The sequence below is a fragment of the Ursus maritimus genome, unplaced genomic scaffold (assembly GCF_017311325.1).
Source record: "Ursus maritimus isolate PB19 unplaced genomic scaffold, ASM1731132v1 scaffold_5, whole genome shotgun sequence".
Lineage (NCBI taxonomy): Eukaryota > Metazoa > Chordata > Mammalia > Carnivora > Ursidae > Ursus > Ursus maritimus.
Window position 1 is genome coordinate 48,355,271 of NW_024426663.1, and position 19,730 is coordinate 48,375,000.

At 36.1% G+C, this 19,730-nt stretch overlaps 1 protein-coding gene across 5 annotated transcripts in view; it reads right to left on the reverse strand.

The window, feature by feature from the left end:
* Positions 1-19,730, reverse strand: part of TCERG1 (transcription elongation regulator 1) — a 62,742-nt gene that overhangs the window by 23,431 nt on the left and 19,581 nt on the right. For 3 of the 5 annotated variants that reach the window (XR_005832500.1, XM_040622267.1, XM_040622266.1), the window contains 9 exons: positions 18,627-18,827; positions 17,789-17,901; positions 16,949-17,037; positions 6,982-7,142; positions 5,522-5,578; positions 5,107-5,173; positions 3,967-4,017; positions 2,460-2,595; positions 1,567-1,656 (listed from right to left, as the gene is read on the reverse strand). Coding sequence is in view for 4 of the 5 variants with exons in the window: in XM_040622267.1 (XP_040478201.1) it covers positions 1,567-1,656; positions 2,460-2,595; positions 3,967-4,017; positions 5,107-5,173; positions 5,522-5,578; positions 6,982-7,142; positions 16,949-17,037; positions 17,789-17,901; positions 18,627-18,827 (965 nt within the window). In the remaining variant the exon portion in view is untranslated. The remainder of the gene's footprint in view (positions 1-1,566; positions 1,657-2,459; positions 2,596-3,966; positions 4,018-5,106; positions 5,174-5,521; positions 5,579-6,981; positions 7,143-16,948; positions 17,038-17,788; positions 17,902-18,626; positions 18,828-19,730) is intronic. The other 2 variants (XM_040622268.1, XM_008691433.2) reach the window with 1 other exon arrangement.

Genomic DNA, 19,730 nt, shown 5'->3' on the forward strand with positions numbered 1-19,730 from the left:
ACCAGAATGCACCTAACTTGTTTAAGGCCTAACAAAGGAAGTGTGGCCAGAATGAATGAATCTAAGAAAAGACCTCCAAGAAGTATGCAGTTAAGAGTGTAAGCAAAATCTTATAAGCCATGATAAAGAATTTCAATCTTATCCTAAATGGAATGGGAAGCACTGGACATTTTCTAAGCAAGGGACAATAACAATGCCTTAAACTGTCACTTAAACTTTAAAATTAGTGTGGCTGCCACGTGGAAAAAGAACGTGACTACAGAAAAAGCAAGAATGGAAGGAAGCAAAGAGATCAGTCAGAGGCTAAACAGATGCTAAGAAATGGTCATGGTGCCTTGAAATACAGTCATAGTGGGGGAAATGGTATATAAGAAGTGATATTTACATGCTTTTGGAGGTACATTTTGCTGACAGACTTGAAATGTGCAATGGGGAGAAGTAAAGAATCAAGGCTAATTTACACTTTTTGATAGGGCCATCAATTCAGGTGAGAATGAGACGATCACACATTTTAAAACAAATAAAAACAAAAAAGTCCTACTATGCTTGAAATGCAGATGCAAACAGATCTGGAAGTCATGCTTTTCTACTACACATACTAAAATACATGTCTGGCACACAGTAAATGTCCTCTCTTCGTAAAAAGTTTGTGATGAGAGCTACATGCATAATGGCACAAACAGTATAGAGAATTATTTCAACTGTTAAATTGTCAATATAAAGGACGGACAACCAAATGAAATCCTGTAGCTCAACAGCCCTACAGCAAGTGGTTCCACATACTCACCATTCTAAAGGGATCAGTGTCAGGGTGGTACAGGTAATTCAGAAACTATGTAAGTTGAAAATGTGCAATGCTTTAGAGGAAGAAGCGATCATTGTGAGATGGTATGTACCACTGAGTCATCATGGGAATCAATGGCAACTCAATAAGCAGGCAACTGTAATTCCTGTTAACACTAGTTCAGCAGAGACCCTTAGGTGTCCATCAATTCTTTAAGTGTATAATGAAAAGACATTTAACAGATGCCACTTAGATGGAGAATGTGCACATGAAATGTAAACATGTCTTAGAGTGTTGTCTATCTACAACACACACACACAGTCACACATATATATTGGCGCTAACTGGAAGGTTATATATAACACCAGTATCCAATCATGGTCCCATCAGCTGGGTAAGACTGTAGGTGTTTCTTTTTCCTTTCCACTTATCCATCCTTTTCTTTTTCTACTCTAAATTTGCATCATTTGCCCAAGAAAAAGTAAATTAATAAGCACAACGAAATGCATTTTGAAAACTTCAGCTATAACCTCAGTGTGTACGAGGCATAAAGACAAAATGCTCATGAAGCAACAGCCATGTCCATAATAAAGGGAAAACTATCCAAGTATTTCTGAGGCAGCAATGTCCACATAGACAATAACTATGTTCTAAGATATAAGACTATGTTTTTAAAGTACTGTGTTACGGGGGGGCAAAAGGATGGTATTTTATTCCTTACAGTTTAAAAATGATGCTGCTAAAGGATATACATTTCTTAAATAATGTTATTTTCCTTTTACCTGTTTTCTCTCTTTAGGATTGAGAAGTAAGTACCGAGGATCAAAAACTATCTTGTGCAACTCCTTCTCCCATGTTGAAAAAGCAGACACCTTTAAAATAAAAATGTATTGCCTCATAATTAAGTTGGCTCTAAAAACATAAAGGTCATATAATTTTCCTTGAAATCTACAGGACATCTGCTTAAAAAGGAGACATAATAAAAACCATACTGAAGTTTCCATCACTAATAAATGACAAGCAGTGGGAGGCTAGCAACAGCAAATTTCCACACTAATTGGCTCTGAACATTTCTATATTATATAGAAATAACACACACTTAATTAGTCATTAAAATAACCACTACTGTGTGACATTTTAAAAATCAGTACATCAGAAAAAGCCTTGAAGATTTACATTTTGATTTCCCATGCTTGCTCCAATCTTGTGAACAATGTTGTGATTTTAAATTGAACAATTATAATTATTCAAATGAATATGTGAATATAACCAAAAGGCTGAAACCCCCTCTCAATTAAGCTTTATTAATAATATCATAAAGTACCAGTTCTCCTTTAACCAAAACCATTCTGAAAGTATTAAAGAATCATATATACCTTACCTATCCACGTAGTCCGCCATTCTGTAATATTAATACTCATATTACTCACCAAAATGTAATGACCCAATAAATGTTAAATGTTACTTGTATTTAAAGGATAGTAAAATGGCATTTAGTTAAACATGATAGGATGAGCCAAGAAAAAGGCTGTTTGAGAGAGTACAGTAATTTGACAGGCTTCCCTTATCCCCCCCCCACAACATGAGCACTAACCTTAGATTTGACCTTTTAGCAAGACATATTTATATTACTTATACAAAACAGAAATATCTCCCCCAAAGATTGTTTTCTGACCCCTCTCTCTAGCAGCATGTCCTTGAACTGCTTCATTCGGGCCTCCAGAGGGACAATGGCCCTTTCTCGGGCAGCTTTAATTTCAGCTTCCATCGCAGCCTCTTTCTCTGAATCAATGTCTTTATTATCGTCTCTCCTATAAAAAAATAAAATATAAGGCATCAACTGACAAAATATTAATAAGGAATCTTACTAAAATCTTTACATCAACGGAATATTCAAGACTCACTACTGAGCAGCATATTTTTGGCAAAAAATATTATATTGAGGGTTTCAAATGAACTATAAGGGATAAGCAACTTTCATAATAATAATAATAATAATAATAATAGTATTACAATGAGCTTCTGATGATGCTACAATGGCTATATTGTGCTGTCTCTCCGATACACAGAATGAACTACCTTACTTTCAAAAACAAAAACAAAAAACTAACATTGCAGTAAAACTCTATGTTAGAAATAAACAGCACAAAATATAATTTTTAGTTCTTGAAATGATAAAGGAAAAACAGTATTTTCCAAAATGTTTTACATTATAGATGCATAAAATATTTCTTAATCTAATAAAAATTGGTATAAGTCTTAGTAATCTCAAATATTCATTTTGAAAAGAAAATGAAAATATCTGCAAACTTGGCCAAGTGGATATGTGAGATATATACCTTACCTACCTGACATCTTTTTTACTCACTTTCTGGGTGGTAAGTTGAGATTTAAGTTGAAGGACAGGTCCCAGAGAGCAACATAGGCCCAGGAGTAGTTAGATGGAATTAGAACTTTCACCAATGACTAAACTACTTCTTTTTCCTCCAAAAATGCACCTCAGGGCTAAGGACAACCCTGTTGCTGTTGCTCTCACTCAAGTGAGATTGTAAACATGAAATCGAGTCACCTCTCAAACATCTGCACTAGGAAGAAGGCCCGTTCATGTGAATAATCCAAAACAGAAAGTAATTCAATAATATTCGGGTGTATCTGAGCAGATTTTCCTTCTTAAATATGATCTGCTACGTATAAAAATAAAATTGGTTCATATTCCCTACANNNAAACTTAAGGGAATCAGGAAAACAAAACATCACCAATTTCAGAAGCATGCTATATATAGGGAAGTGAAGGTAGCCCAGCAGATTTAAATGGAGCTAAGGCTAACTCACAAATACGTGTTAAGTGAGAGGTAATTAGCAACTTAGGGAATGAATCAAAAGAAACAGAAGACATATTCCGTGACCTGCAGGAACTTAGCGAGATAGTCTGTGACCTAAGATATGCACAAAACAAACAGGTAAAAGTAATTTGCCAAACAATATACCCTCTTATAATAATTTATTTAAGAACTATTTAAATAAAGAGTTAAAAGACATCCAAGAAATATAACTAATGAAAACAAATAACCTTTATAGAATTACACTAAATGGAAATGTCACAATACAAACTATCACTATCTATCTCAATAAAAGAAATAAAGAAAAACTAAGCCAGGAAAAATAGGCTTTTAACTTTGTACCTAAATAGAGAAGCTCGGGCAATCCACATAAAGGACTTCTTTGACATTCTCCTGATAAAAGCAGTTAAAAACCTTACAGAGTTGTCTATAAGAACAAACAATTAAAAACAACCTAAAAGTTTAACATTGTAGGAACATCCAAAATTATGGTTATATAAACAGAATGAATACAGTCATTTATAATTACTAAGAAAACAAATGTCTTATTCTAGATTTTTTTTTTAAGAACACAAAATCAGTTGATTACAACTAATAAAAATATTTGCATATTTGGTCAAGAACTAAAAAGTCAACTGCAAAAATGAAAAAGCTATGTTACTTTGGTTGATTATGCGTGACTCTCTTTAATATCTTAGTATCTTTAACATTGTTGCTAACGATTTTTTAAAAAGAACCACCCTTCCGAGGGGTTGTCTTACGAATTTCTTTGCCATAATTTGGCTGCATTCAATCTGTCCTTTTTAGATAAGGACTATGGTTCATCCAGTTCCTAATAATGTCTTTAAACTTTCCTTTTTGCTGCTAAATAATGGTCCCATTCCTCCCCCCACCCACACACCAATACCCTCTACCCCAGCCTTTCATCCCCCATTAACTAGAAACATTCATAATTTTACCCAACTACAGAGCACTGGCCAACCTAATGCTCCCACTTATGGCAGTCTCTTTCTCCCAAAGCATTTTCTAAGCTCACAGGTTCCCTCTTCACCAGGCAGTAATGACACAGACTCAAGGACCAGCTAAGTGACAAGTACATAAAAAGAGAGAAGTCTGTGTGTCTGTATTTATGCAATTTCTGGAATGGTGTCTGCTGAGGTCTACATTAAGGAGGAAATTCGTTTTCTATGAAATTCAGGCTTAATGAATGTCTGAAAATAATTTATCTCTAATTCCTAAAATGTCACTTGGCTTTATAATACATATTTAAGTAATCAAGTACTCTGCACATCTAGCAACAGAAGGGACACCATTTCCGCATTCTAAAGCAAAGCTTTCTAATATCGGGCCTTAGAGAGCAATCATGACTTCTGCCTCCTAACATACACATTACCTGTCCCAACCACAAACTGAATGGGACCTAATCAACTTTTAAAATGGGTATAATCTACCTGAATTACATGAACTGTAAGTATTACTTACTTCCGTTTTTTGGCTTTAACAGGTTCATCTTCATTAAGTTCCTCCATTAATTCTTGTTCTTCTTTAACTGTAAGATGAAATTTAATTAAACCTTGTCAGAATAAAATTCAGCAAGCAACAATTAAAACATTTAAGTCTGAATCCTTCCTCTAGTCACTACCAGAACACTTGCTTTAACAGTATTAAAAAGCAGCTATAGGGGAGCCTAGGTGGCTCAGCTGGTTAAGCATCTGCCTTTGGCTCAGGTCACGATCCCAGGATCCTGGAATTAGCCCTGTATCAGGCTCCCTGCTCAGCGGGAGCCTGCTTTTCCCTCTCCTCCCCACTCGTGCTATCTCTGTCTCTCTCTCTCTCCCAAATAAATAAAATCTTAAAAAAAAAAAAAAAAAGTAGCTACAATCTGTAGTTTACTCACTTGCACTCATAGAGAATTGCCATTTTTGGATGGACAGCATTGTGGGGGTCGGGTGTCCTGGCAAAAACATATCAAACATTATTATGCATAGTTACATGCACATATTACACAATATTTTCTTCTAAAAAGTTACTGTTTATATAAAATACCCATCCCATAAACTCTCCCCTTTATAAAACATTAAACAATTCTATACTTCCTAAATTAACCTTCCCTTTAAATTTCCAATTCACTTTGAAATGTTTAATTCATGAGACATGAATTTATCAAATAACTGAACTGAATATTTGAAAACAGTCATAAAAACAAAAGCAAATCTCATACCTCCTTGGCACAATTCAACACTAGGATTGTAAAGTATCAATATCACAGCTATAAAACAAATACTGCTGAAGGGAAAAAGTGGTGTCTAGTATCTTTACCACTAGGCAGGCAAAGTTTCACTGATTTGGAAATGACTTGCAAGAAAAAAATGTAGCACCATATATATCCCACAAAGATCTCTCAATTATAATAAATGACATATATTTGGATTTACTTCATTGGAACTATCAGGTGATTCATTTATGCTTCTACAGCACATGGGGGGGGGGGGTTCTATAAAAACACAATCCTGTCAATATTATGGCAAATTACCAATAAAAAATATGCAATAAAAATTATGTAAAAATACGAGCTCATTTTATCTACTGAAATGCTGTCTGAACACAAGGTACCTTAAAAGATAATCTCTTAATAAGGTTTGTCTCTATATTGTCAGGAATAGGGTTTATATTCCCTAAATTTCATCTACCTGAAAAGAGTAAGCTTTTGCAGCAATTGGGTGGCACGGTCAGTTAAGCATCCAACTCTTGACTTCAGCTCAAGTCATGATCTTGGGGATCATGAGATCAAGCCGGGGGTTGGGCTCTGTGCTCAGTGGGGAGTCTGCTTGGTATTCTCGCTCTCCTCTCTCTGCCCTTCCCACCACCACCCCCCACCTGTGCACACACTCTCTAATATAAATAAATCTTTAAAAGAGTAAGCTTTTATAATTCTACAAAATTTTGTGTTTTACAGAAGTTTAGTAAAATGTACTCTATACAGTTCTGATTATTTCAAAAAATATATTACTAGATAAAAAGTCCTAAAAGGCTCACTGAGGAGTGTTTTAGTATTATTAGTAAGCACAGAGCAAACCTTAAGCAGAACCAACATAACTGGACTAACTAAAAATCTTGACAAGGACAGTAAGTTAAAAAAATATACATATAAATATTTTACAAAAAAAATTCGTCCAAACTTTCTAATTTTTAGTATCTCTACTACTGAACTCAAACTAGCATAGCAGTCTATTTCCCATTTCTCAAATTTCTTATATTCTTTGAAAACAGCAAGTTATCCTAAATAGCCTCATATTTTCTGTAAAAATATTAAAAGAACGATAAAATTAGAGGATAAATTCTTAATTTAAAACTTACTTAGTTTCTTCACTTCTTCCATTCCTTTTTTATGAGGAGGCTCCTGAATAATTTTGTCAACATCTGCCCTTCCAATCAGATCATCAGGTCGGTCCCACATGGAAAGACGGGTGGTAGGATTATAAAAGAAGACCCTCTCATCACCAGTCCAAACAACACACCTACGAATTGATTCAAATATCAGTTTCTTCTATAATGGAACATATTTGATAGTTAAGTCTTTGTCATCCTGCCTAAAGGAGAGGTGGGGGGGTGGTTAGGACACCTTTGTATTCAATAATAGTCATAGAGCTGAATACAATTTCTAGAGGAGAGAGCTGAGTGGCTAAGGTTAGAACAGCAGTTCAACATTGTAACTGAGAAAACCAAAAAAAGCAAAGTAATTCACAATCAGTGATTTAGAGCGCTCAAGAACTTGGTGTAGCTGGCTCAATCTGTGAGTGTTACATTTTAACCTATCACAAAGGATGAATTCAATGGCAACAAATAAGAATGCTATTAAGCAGTTCTAAAACTGAAGAACAGACCACAGCACAATACCTATTATGTAATACTTCTTAGTATTTACCAAATCAGAATTTTACATACTCAAATGCAACCTGCTATGAAGTCTTTAATATCTTATTGCACCTGATATAAAAAATAAGAAATATTGATTGCACTATGACACCACAGCCCACTACAGCTCACTGTTCCTGTTCATTACAAGAAATTCAGAAAAATAGAGAAAAAGAGAATGTTAAGGACTGCGTACAGTTTTTAAAAAATAAATATAAGTATGAAAGAGAGTCAATATATATAGCAGCAAATGCAAGGGTATAAATTTCCCATTTTTCCTCCCTCACACCTCTGCCCTAAGGGCCCCCAAACACAAACAGTAGTAGCTTGGTGGTGGCAGCACAGGCAGTGAAAACTCCCAATAGAAACCAGGTACTTATGGCCAGATAATTACCAGTTCATCAACAGCTGCCAAGCCAAGTTGATCTAGATGTTGAAAATATCAGACAAAACCTCTATTGTTGAGATAATCAAAGACTTTAAAGCAGCAATTATAACTAGAGTTCATGAGATGAAGGAAAAAAAGAAACCTGAATGAAAACATAGTTCTCATTAGAGAAACAGAAACTGTAAAAAAAACAAAACGAAAAACTTTAGAGATGAAAAACACACGACTGAAGCAAAGGAAAAAAGAGAGAGAGACAAGCCAAGAAACAGATTCTTAACTAGAGAGAGCAAACTGGTTACCAGAGGGGAGGTGAGTAGGGGGATCTGGATTAAGGAGCACACTTGTCATGAGCACCAGGTAATGTATGGAAGTACTGAATCACTATATTGTACACCTGAAATGATATCACACTGCCTGTTAACTATATAACAATTAAAATAAAACTAAAAAATAAAAAGAGAAAAAGAAAAATACACAACTGAAATAAAATCTCTTTGGATTGGCTCAAAAACAGAACAGAGATGACAGGGAATGATCAGTGACCTAGAAAGTCAGCGGTAATTATCCCACCCGAAGAATAAAGAGAGGAAAAAAATAATCAATAGGCTTTCAGGAAACCTAAGGGATTATATCAAAATGCCTTACATAAATGTCACTTATGTAGATTTTTAACTCTGCTTGGGGAAAACCCTACCCTAAATTTTCTATGCCGGCTTCTAAAATATGTCACACTACAAACAGGGCAACAAGTCCAATGACCATGGATTTCTTACCAGAAACCACAGAGCAAGAACACAGTAAAACATCCTTAAAGTTGGGGGGGGGGAGGGGCGGAATGGGAGTGAAAATGTTCAAAACTGAATATGGTAATGGCTGCACAACTCCATTAATATATTAAAAATCATGGAGTCGTAGACTTTAAATGAGTGAACTGTACAGGATGTGAATTATCTCAGTACATTTGTCATATTTTTAAGCAGCAGCTAGACAAAAAAAGTATATATGATTCTTGACATAACATTCTAGAAAATACAAAGTAATCTAAAATAGAAAGCAGAAGGATCCTTAGGGATGGATAACAAAGGGACACAAGAAAATTGTCGGGGTTATTGGAAATGTTTATTTTGATTGTGGAAATGAACTTTAAATATTTCAGCTCACCATACTTCAATTTTACTTGAGTAACACAAAAAAATGAGAAAATGGGGGCTCCCAGCTGGTTCAGTCAGAAAAGCATGGAACTCCTGATCTCGGGGGTTCTAAGTTTGAGGCCCACGCTGGGTGTAGATATTACTTAAAATTAAATATTTTTTTTAAAAAATGAGAAAATGTACTACTATATCAAAATCTTTTGTGGAAATGGGACTAGATGTGTTTTTTTGTCTTGAATCCAACAAAAAACCAAAGCTCATTGATCCTAGGGAAAACAAAACACTTCCACTTTTGACCTCTCTTTACAATTAATTTTAAAAGCAGGTGTGAAGGCCCCTGCTTGGCACAGTCAGTTAAGTGTCTGATTCTTGGTTTCAGCTCAGGTCATGATCTCAGGGTGGTGAGATCGAGCCCCACATTCAGCTCGGCGCTCAGAACGGAGTCTGCTTGGGAATCTCTCTCCCTCTCCCGCTGCCCCTGTTGCTCATGCTCATGTGTGTGCTCTCTCTCTCTCTCAAATAAATCTTTAAAAACATAAATAAATTAAAGCAGGTGTGGGGGAAACATGTTATATACTATGTTCCATTAGAATAATCCTGAGAGGAGCACATGGCTGGTTCAGTCGGGAGAACATGTGACTCTTGATCTTGGCATTGTGAGTTCATACCTCACGGTGGGTATAAAGATTACTTAAAAATAAAACCTTAAAAAAAAATTTAAAAAAGAACAATCCTGAGATACTCAAGCCATCCTGACAGATGTTTAACTTTACTGGGGGAAAAAAAAAAGTACCCTAAACTTTCTATGACAGTTTCTAAAACACTATTTAATTATTAACAGCAGTAACTACTTCAAGAGAGAGATGCTATTTTACTAATTCATGCTGACTTCAAAACACCAAAGTGTGCTAATATACTCCATCAGTACTAAATGTGGAGTGAGAAGCTATCACGACATTTCAGAACAGAAAAATTATGGACAAAGAATTCTTGTACCAAAAAAATGCCCTGTGCTGGGGCACCTGGATGGCTCAGTCCATTGAGCATCTGACTCTTGATTTCAGTTCAGGTTATGATTTCACGATTCATGGGATCGAGCCCTGCGCTGGGCTCCACGCTCAGCAGAGTCTGTTAGTCCCACTCCCTCTGCTCACTCTCTCTTGCTCTCTAATAAATAAAAAAAAAATCTTAAAAAAGAAAACAAAACTGCCCTGTGCTAATAATATGCATGTACGCATGATAAAATGCTTCGGGATGAAGTGTACTAATATCCGCAACTTTTAACCTATCAAAAAAATTATTATTGGCAGATGCACTGAGAGATGGTAAATAAATGGTAACACAAACAGACTAAAAAGTTAATTCTAGAAGCTAAGTCAATACATGGTGCTCACTGTTCTAGACACATTCTTTCAACATTTCTATAGGTTTCAACTTCTTCATAATAAAATACTAGAGCAAAAAGCTCTGGAAACAACAACAAAAACCTACAGAAACAGAAGAGCTAATCAATTAGTGGCCCTGTGCCACTCTCAGTATATGCAAAAGTGAGTAAAACTTGAAAAACCAATTTTCCTAAGTTAAAACCCAATACAGAAACTTAACCAGAGACGTAAAGGACCTATATTCTAGAAACTATAAATCACTCTTGAAAGACATTGAGGAAGACATAAAAAGATGGAAAGATATTCCATGCTCATGGATCGGAAGAATTAACATAGTTAAAATGCCCATGCTACCCAGAGCAATCTACACTTTCAATGCTATCCCGATCAAAATACCGAGGACATTTTTCAAAGAACTGGAACAAATAGTCCTTAAATTTGTATGGAAACAGAAAAGGCCCCGAATCTCCAAGGAACTGTTGAAAAGGAAAAACAAAGCTGGGGGCATCACAATGCCGGATTTCGAGCTGTACTACAAAGCTGTGATCACAAAGACAGCATGGTACTGGCACAAAAACAGACACATAGACCAATGGAACAGAATAGAGAGCCCAGAAATGGACCCTTGGCTCTTTGGGCAACTAATATTTGATAAAGCAGGAAAAAACATCCGGTGGGAAAAAGACAGTCTCTTCACTAAATGGTGCTGGGAAAATTGGACAGCTACATGCAAAAGAATGAAACTTGACCACTATCTCACACCATACACAAAAATAAACTCCAAATGGATGAAAGACCTCGATGTGAGACAGGAATCCATCAAAATCCTAGAGGAGAACATAGGCAGCAACCTCTACAACATCGGTCAAAGCAACCTTTTTCATGACACATCCCCAAAGGCAAGAGAAACAAAAGATAAAATGAATTTATGGGAGGACTTCATCAAGATTAAAAGTTTCTGCACATCCAAGGAAACAGTCAGAAAAACTAAGAGGCAGCCCACGGAATGGGAGAATATATTTGCAAATGACACTACAGATAAAGGACTGGTATCCAAGATCTACAAAGAACTTCTCAAACTCAATACACGAGAAACAAATAAACAAATCAAAAAATGGGCAGAAGATATGAACAGACACTTTTCCAATGAAGACATACAAATGGCTAACAGACACATGAAAAAATGTTCAAAATCATTAGCCATCAAGGAAATTCAAATCAAAACCACACTGAGATACCACCTTACGCCAGTTAGAATGGCAAAAATAGACAAGGCAAGAGACGACAATTGTTGGAGAGGATGTGGAGAAAGGGGATCCCTCCTACATTGTTAGTGGGAATGCAAGTTGGTACAGCCACTCTGGAAAACAGTGTGGAGGTCCCTTAAAAAGTTAAAAATTGAGCTACCCTATGATCCAGCCATTGCACTACTGGGTGTTTACCCCAAAGATACAGACGTAGTGAAGAGAAGGGCCATATGCACCCCAATGTTCATAGCAGCAATGTCCACAATAGCTAAATCGTGGAAGGAGCCGCGATGCCCTTCAACAGATGACTGGATTAAGAAGTTGTGGTCCATATATATAATGGAATATTACTCAGCTATCAGAAAGAACGAGTTCTCAACATTTGCTACAACATGGACGGCGCTGGAGGAGATAATGCTAAGTGAAATAAGTCAAGCAGAGAAAGACAACTATCACATGATTTCTCTCATCTATGGAACATAAGAACTAGGATGATCAGTAGGGGAAGAAAGGGATAAAGAAAGGGGGGGTAATCAGAAGGGAGAATGAAACATGAGAGACTATGGACTATGAGAAACAAACTGAGGGCCTCAGAGGGGAGGGGGTGGGGGAATGGGATAGGCTGGTGATGGGTAGTAAGGAGGGCACGTATTGTATGGTGCACTGGGTGTTATACACAACTAATGAATCATCGAGCCTTACATTGGAAACCGGGGATGTACTGTATGGTGACTAACATAATGTAATAAAAAAAAAAAAAAAAAACCAATACAGAGTACACGCCAGGAAAGCACGGCAAATATACACAGCCCTCACTGTGCACTCTGCAGGACACTGTAAAAGTAACTGCAAGCTAAAGCTGTAGGATACAATCTCAGTAAGCACAGGAAAAAATTACAATTAGTCCACAACCTTTATTTTTTTTTAAGGTTTTATTTATTTCTCAGAAAGAGAGAGCACAAGCGGGGGAGCAGCAGGCAGAGGGAGAAGCTGAGCAGGGAGCCCGGTGCGGGACTCAATCCCAGGACCCTGGGATCATGACCTGAGCCAAAGGCAGACACTTAACTGACTGAGCCACCAGGCATCCCAGTCCATAACCTTTAAAAACTTTTGTCAAAACATTAAAAATTGTCTTAAACCAGAAACTAAAGTTTACTGATCCTAAGGAATAAAAAATGCTTCTAATTTTGATCTCTTTATTTAGAAGAGTCAAACTAATGCTGTGAAATACCAGGAAAAAAATTCCAATATTGGTAAGGAAAATATGAAGCTTCATGTTTTACACTTAGCTTCTTAACTCTGAAGAAAGTTACTTCGAGAGCAACATTGGAAGATATGAAGAGACAGAAACACTAATAAAAATCTGATTATCCAAATGAAGTGGCATAGCCTGCTTAGCTAAGATAATTGTTGTGTCTTCTTTCTTCGTTTTCCTAAATAATCTCTACACCCAACATGGGGCTGAAATTTATAATCCCAAGACCTAGAGTCGCATGCTCCACTGAATGAGCTGACCAGGCCGCCCTGAGTAATTTGTTTTGCTTAAAGTTAGCATTTACTCATTTTACAAGGAACAGAAAAAAATTAAGGAATTAAAGTTCTATTGACAATAAATTTTTCACTGACAGACCTTGGAAAATGATTTACACAAGCAGTTATCTTACATGTATTCAGATGGACTGTAAAAACACTAGGAACATATAGTTGCATTAGGGGATGGAGGACAGTCCCTAAGAAATACCTAGAACCTAGAAGCTATAAATAAAAGATCAGTAAATTTGATCTCATCAAATACAATATTTATGTATGACAAGACATAAAATAAAAACCAACAGGTAGGGAGAAAGTGTAATGTATACAAAAATTAAAGGGGTTAACAGCATGCATAAAAAGGTCTCTTCTGGGGCACCTGGGTGGCTCAGTAGGTTAAGCATCTAACATCAGCTCAAATCATGATCTCAGGGTCGTGGGATTGAGCCCTGCATCAAGCTCCATGCTCAAGAGGGGGTCTACTTGTCCCTCTCCCTCTTTCTGCCTCTCCCCACACTCCCTTGAGCTCTCTATCTCCCTCTAAGTAAATAAATAAATAAATAAACTCTTAAAAAAAGAAAAAAAAAAAAACCTCTCTCCTATCATTAAGAAAAAGACAAGTCCATAAAAAACATGAGGAAAACTGTGAAGGAAGCAATCCACAGCCAATGAACATGAAATAAACTGAATTACACCAGCATTCTGCAAACATGTAACAGAAATCTTTTTCTCAACAGCTTACCAAAGATTTAAATAGAATATGCCACACTGGTTAAGAGGGAGAGAAAAATGGTACTCTGAGGCTATTGCTGGGAATACTAACAGGCACAGTCCAGCCTGCCCCTCCCCCCCAACACCAAAACCTTTCTGAGGTCAACCTAGCAGTATCTACCGAAATATTAAATAACAGTATCACTTGATTCAATTTCACCTCTAGGAATCAATCCAACAGAAATACTTGCATGTTGTTCACAAAGAAGCATGTACAAGGATGTCCTAAACAGCAACTTTTGTTAATGCTAGGGTGGGAGACAACCTCATCATCCGTTTATAGAAAAACTATGCATTTACAGAATACTATGTGATCACAAATATATTTATTTTTTTTTTTTAAAGATTTTTTTAATTTATTTATTCGACAGAGATAGAGACAGCCAGCGAGAGAGGGAACACAAGCAGGGGGAGTGGGAGAGGAAGAAGCAGGCTCACAGCGGAAGAGCCCGATGCGGGGCTCGATCCCACAACGCCGGGATCACACCCTGAGCCAAAGGCAGACGCTCAACCGCTGTGCCACCCAGGTGCCCCACAAATATATTTAAATGTACAAAAATAGCAAAATTTCTGAGACATAGTAAAAACCACGAAGGAATACACTGGTTTTTTTTTTTTTTTTTAGAGATTTTATTTATTTGACAAAGAGACAGCCAGCCAGCGAGGGAGGGAACACAAGCAGGGGGAGTGGGAGAGGAAGAAGCAGGCTCCAGCAGAGCGGGAAGCCTGATGCGGGGCTCGATTCCAGGACCCCGGGATCATGCCCTGAGCCGAAGGCAGACGCTTAACAACTGAGCCACCCAGGCGCCCCAAGGAATACACTGTTTTTAAGACACTGTAAGATGCACACACACCACACAACTCTGTACATGTGTACACAAAACAATGTAACAAAGGGTCCAGAAGGCATATGTAACCAAACTTTCATTAATGAGGCTTGGGGAAAGTAGAATTCTTTAATTTTTTCCTCCACATAATTCTTTCATATCCAATGTTTTTATGGATTCACATATTCTTTTCTAATAATATCAGATCAATAAGAAAATAACTGAAAGCAGGACACAAAAACTATAGATATAAACATACAGAAAAAGGTTTAGAGAATGATAAATATAAGAAACTTGACATGCAAATAACAAATGTTCCAAAAAAGGAAAAACAAACAGATAAAGAGAAGCAATAATTAAACAAATTCCAAAAGAAAATTCCACTAATCTGGGGACAGACTCAAATCTGAAAACTGATTAGCATCCACGAAGCTTCAGATTGGTGGGGTTCAGAGGTGGTTACCAGCTTTTCATGTACAATACTCAAACTCAGAAACCACAACCTAGGAACATATTCTTTAAACAGACTGTTTCCATAACTTGGATTCTGGATCCAGGTAAATATTTTTGCTTAATTATTTTTAAAATGAGGTTTAATGTATCAAGTTGGTGGAATGAAATATACAGAAGACAATTATTCCAAATGTCTTTAAAACATAGTAATTTGACTATAAATCCCTGGAGTGACATGCCCTGAACATAAAAATAAGGGGGGGGGTAAAAAAGGTTAAAAAGTGTCTTCTCTATCACACTGTTAGTGACAGTAGTGGTACTACAATTCTGTGACTTATATGTGAGAAAAGCAAATGAGTAATTACGTTGCTATCACTCAGCAGCTGAATTAAAATGATGATGAGGTTCAGTAAAAGCCTTGTAGTAAATCTCAACTACAAGTAATGATATGAACTCACAATGTATCTTTAAATGTGTGCATTTTCAATCCGTGCCACATCCCACAAAAAGCAAAATGGCCGAATCTAGGCCTAAGACAGGAAATACATGAGAAAGCCACGAACATCTTTGTCAGAGTAGAAAACAAGGAAAGTATCAATGACAGGGTCGCAACATAAAACCCCAGTCAACCTTAAGAGGCTTCACCCAGCCCTAGTTGAATTAACTGAACTTCAGTAAGAATAAGAACGATAACAGACAGAAGCAAAGAAAATGTATTTAAATCTATGAATTTTAATACTCAAATCAATTCATTACTGTAAAAACCTAAGCACGATTGACATTTTGGACATAATTAACTCTTGTAGGGAGCTCTCCAGTACCTGGCAGGATGTTTAGGAGCACCCCTGCCCTCTAACAACTAGATGCTACAGGCTATTAATCCCTTACAAGTTATGACAACCAAGAACGTCTCCAGACACTGCCAAACATCCACTTATGAACTAGTCTTGCCAAAAAGATCACATGTGAATCTGCTCAGGTCTCTACATATACTTGCTAGTTTGCAGGAAATTCAGGACTTCTAGACTGAAATGGTACCACAGGGATGAAACAGTAACATTCAGACTGTGAGCCTCCAGGTAACAAACATATTTCTTTTTTAAATAACAAAAACAGAAAGGAAAAAGCAATGAAAACACAATGGAGGGGAACCTATAGATTACAAGACGTAAGGAAGAACTTCCTGCAATATGTGGACTGTATATGGATTAAACGGGCTAGAGCAGGAACAGGAGAGAGCAGAGAGAAGAAAAGGGAAAACCAAAGAAGAAAAAGTACACTTAAGTAAAAAGACAATTTTACACAGTTCTATAAATATAATCATGTATGTGGGCAGATGTACAAAATTAATTTTAAACAATAAAAAGGAGATTCAGGATCTCACAGCAGTTCAAGTCTATGATCACGTACAATAAACATTAATGGACAGTACCATGAAAGGAGAAAGACAATGCAGCAATTGAGTTTTAGGTCTGAACACCCAAACTACAAAAAAGAAGAACCAAAATATTCATTAGATAAAAACATCTACTTGGCGTGTATTTTTTTAAAGCACCTTTTCTTCCTATATGATAAACCATGTAACAATCAAATATGGCAATAAATAAGCAAACAAGAACGAAATAAATTTAACTTACTAATTAAGCCAAGTACATACCATGGAGTACCAGGAATAGGGGTAGTAGCTACTGGCTTCGCCTTCTGGGCAGCCTTTTCTTCTTCAGTCATCTCCTCCTCTTTAGGCTCCTAAGGGAAATGATGTTACTCCCATTTAATTAGTATCACAAAACTATACCTGTATCTTATACAAATACAAGTAATACTGTGAACACCTCAAAGTGCAACCAACGTAAGGTCTGTTGCTAGCATAGTGAGGACCCTGAGTGGGAATTTCTAAGAAAGTTCTAAATCCTTGCTCCCTAGACAGAGCCGAATTCTACAATAGCAGACCCCAGCAACAGCAGATGGTCCTATCTTACAGACTCACTAACCATCTGCTTAGGAGCAGAAATGGAGAATTTAGGATAGAAAATCAGACGAGACCTCTTCATTTAAGGTTATTTCTTTCTCCTGCTAACTTCCTTACTAATAAAACAATACTACCATTAGTCCCTCACTGAATAAAGGAAGCTTCCAAAAAGCAGAGCTCTTTTAGTGTTGTGTAGAGATCATTCCATGCCAGAATAAGACAGATAAAATATCACATTCCCCAAATATAAAACTGTACTTAAAATTTTTACCATGTGCCAGTCTATAAATCAGGAGGTTGGGACTGGGTCGATGCCCTGGTCCCTTCTAGGGGCCTTGGTTTACCGTAAGAAGTAATTCAATGAAACTTTCAAAGGAAAAACTGAAATACAAACTTCAAAGAACCCTTAAATTTCAGAAATCAGACTACAGCAATTATCTAAATCTGTATCAGATGGGTTTTCAATTACAAGTAAATTGTACCCAACAGTTAAAGCTGGCTCCCAGGTTAACGGTTGTGGCCCTTTACCTCCTTTATCTCCTTTATTGGCTCTTCTTTAGGGTCCTCCTCCTCCGTCTCCATTGGCAGAGGTTCTTCAGAAGGTTCTTTAATTGGCTCTTTAATCTTCTCCTCTAATTTTTCTATTACAAAGTTAAGACAATGTCACTCAATGGTTTTTGGTGTAATTTTCCAAGAACTTTCAGAGACTAAGCAATTAAGATATTCCATAACTAGAAATTATTAACTATAAAGACAAAATGTTCTTCTTTGTATCATCAATTTCAATATAATGTACTGGTCACCTTCAAATACCTTGCTATACCATCAGAAAACTGTCACTAGAAAAGAACCACTGACTACAGAGGGATATAGTCTTTCAAGTCACTCAAGTATCATTTGTAGCAATGATTCATTTTGCTCAAAGGGACAAGATACTAAGATTCTTAGAAAGAGGAACCTGTGATACAGAAAATTATGAGTTTTCTTCATCCAAGACTCCAAGAGCCTACATTTCTTTTTTCAGAACACATGCAATACAGACATCTCTTCCTGAGAGTACTATTAATCTTAGACATCAGTAATTACACAGGAGAATAATTATGCAATTCCTAACAGCAAAAATATGTATGTGTACAGATGTATAATTTAATTTCTCCAGATGGAAAAATCATGGACAAACGTGTAAGTGGAACTGGCTTTTTAAATACATATGTATTTATCAATTTGGTAGAAATAAATAATCCAACAACTACGGAATTAGCAAATACTTCAAATGTGTTAAAAAGGAATTAACTCAATTTCAAATAGCATTCTATTTATAGTATCATAGCTTTTACTACATCTCAACAAGTCATTAAAACTATACCTTTTTCCTTTAGCTCTTGGGGTTTTTCCCAGGTTGATTCTAACGTTCTATTATTATAGTAATATGTCTTTCCATCTGCTGTTTTATACTCAGTCCACTCAGAAACTGCTGTCGCTCCAGCTAAGGTAGCAGGGGAAGCTGCAATAGCAACCTGGGGGTGTATCATAGGTACGATAGGAGGGGCCATGCCTGGCAACACACCTAAAAGAAGAAGAATACAAAGTTAGGTCCAAGTATCAAATTGTAAAGCAAAATGAAACTTTAAAATATGAGCTACATCTTTCTAATAAGTATTAATAAATGAATGAACCAGTTGGAACAAAAAACCAAATCATTTAAAATGTGATTTAATTACTTAAAGCTATTTCCCTGGTTTAGTTCTAAGATCTAAATTCAAATAGGTTCAGAAATTCAACCCAAGAAGTACCTTAAGAACAGTCAAAAATTTGGATAATAGTTATGATGAAGTCCTAACAATAATTATAAAAATGATGACACATTCTGTACGTGTGAAGAGAAATAATTTTTATAAAGAATTTCTCAAATTCTAATGAAATCAAGACAACAAACATTTACTGAGCATATTTCCTGAAGCAAAATTATTTTCTAGTTCTAAGGTACCTAGAAGGGTATGAATAAAATTCTCAGTTTTAAAGTAAATGACTGAGTTTATTATCAAATCCACTTTAATATACTAAGTGATTAAGTCAGATGTCCCTGTTAACTGTCAGTTTACTCTTTTCCTTAAAAAAAAACAACAATTTCTTCTATTTATTTTTTAAAAGATAAACCAAGATTAATTTTTTTTTAACAAGACAGCCACACAAGCTGACATTATACAAATAATTAAGGATATATGAATCCAAATTGAAAAAAAACCCTCATATCCTATTCCAGAATTTAAGTTTTGGGAGCTATCTTCAATAAGTTTCAAATGTAAATTTATATTATACACACAAATATTCACACACATATACTCACTAGCATGCAAGCATAATCACATCACTTTACACATGGAAATGATTTTTTTATATTTAACTTAAAAACACATCAAAAAATAAAATTAAATGTTATGAATATGAGAATGAAGTTGTTTACACTTAT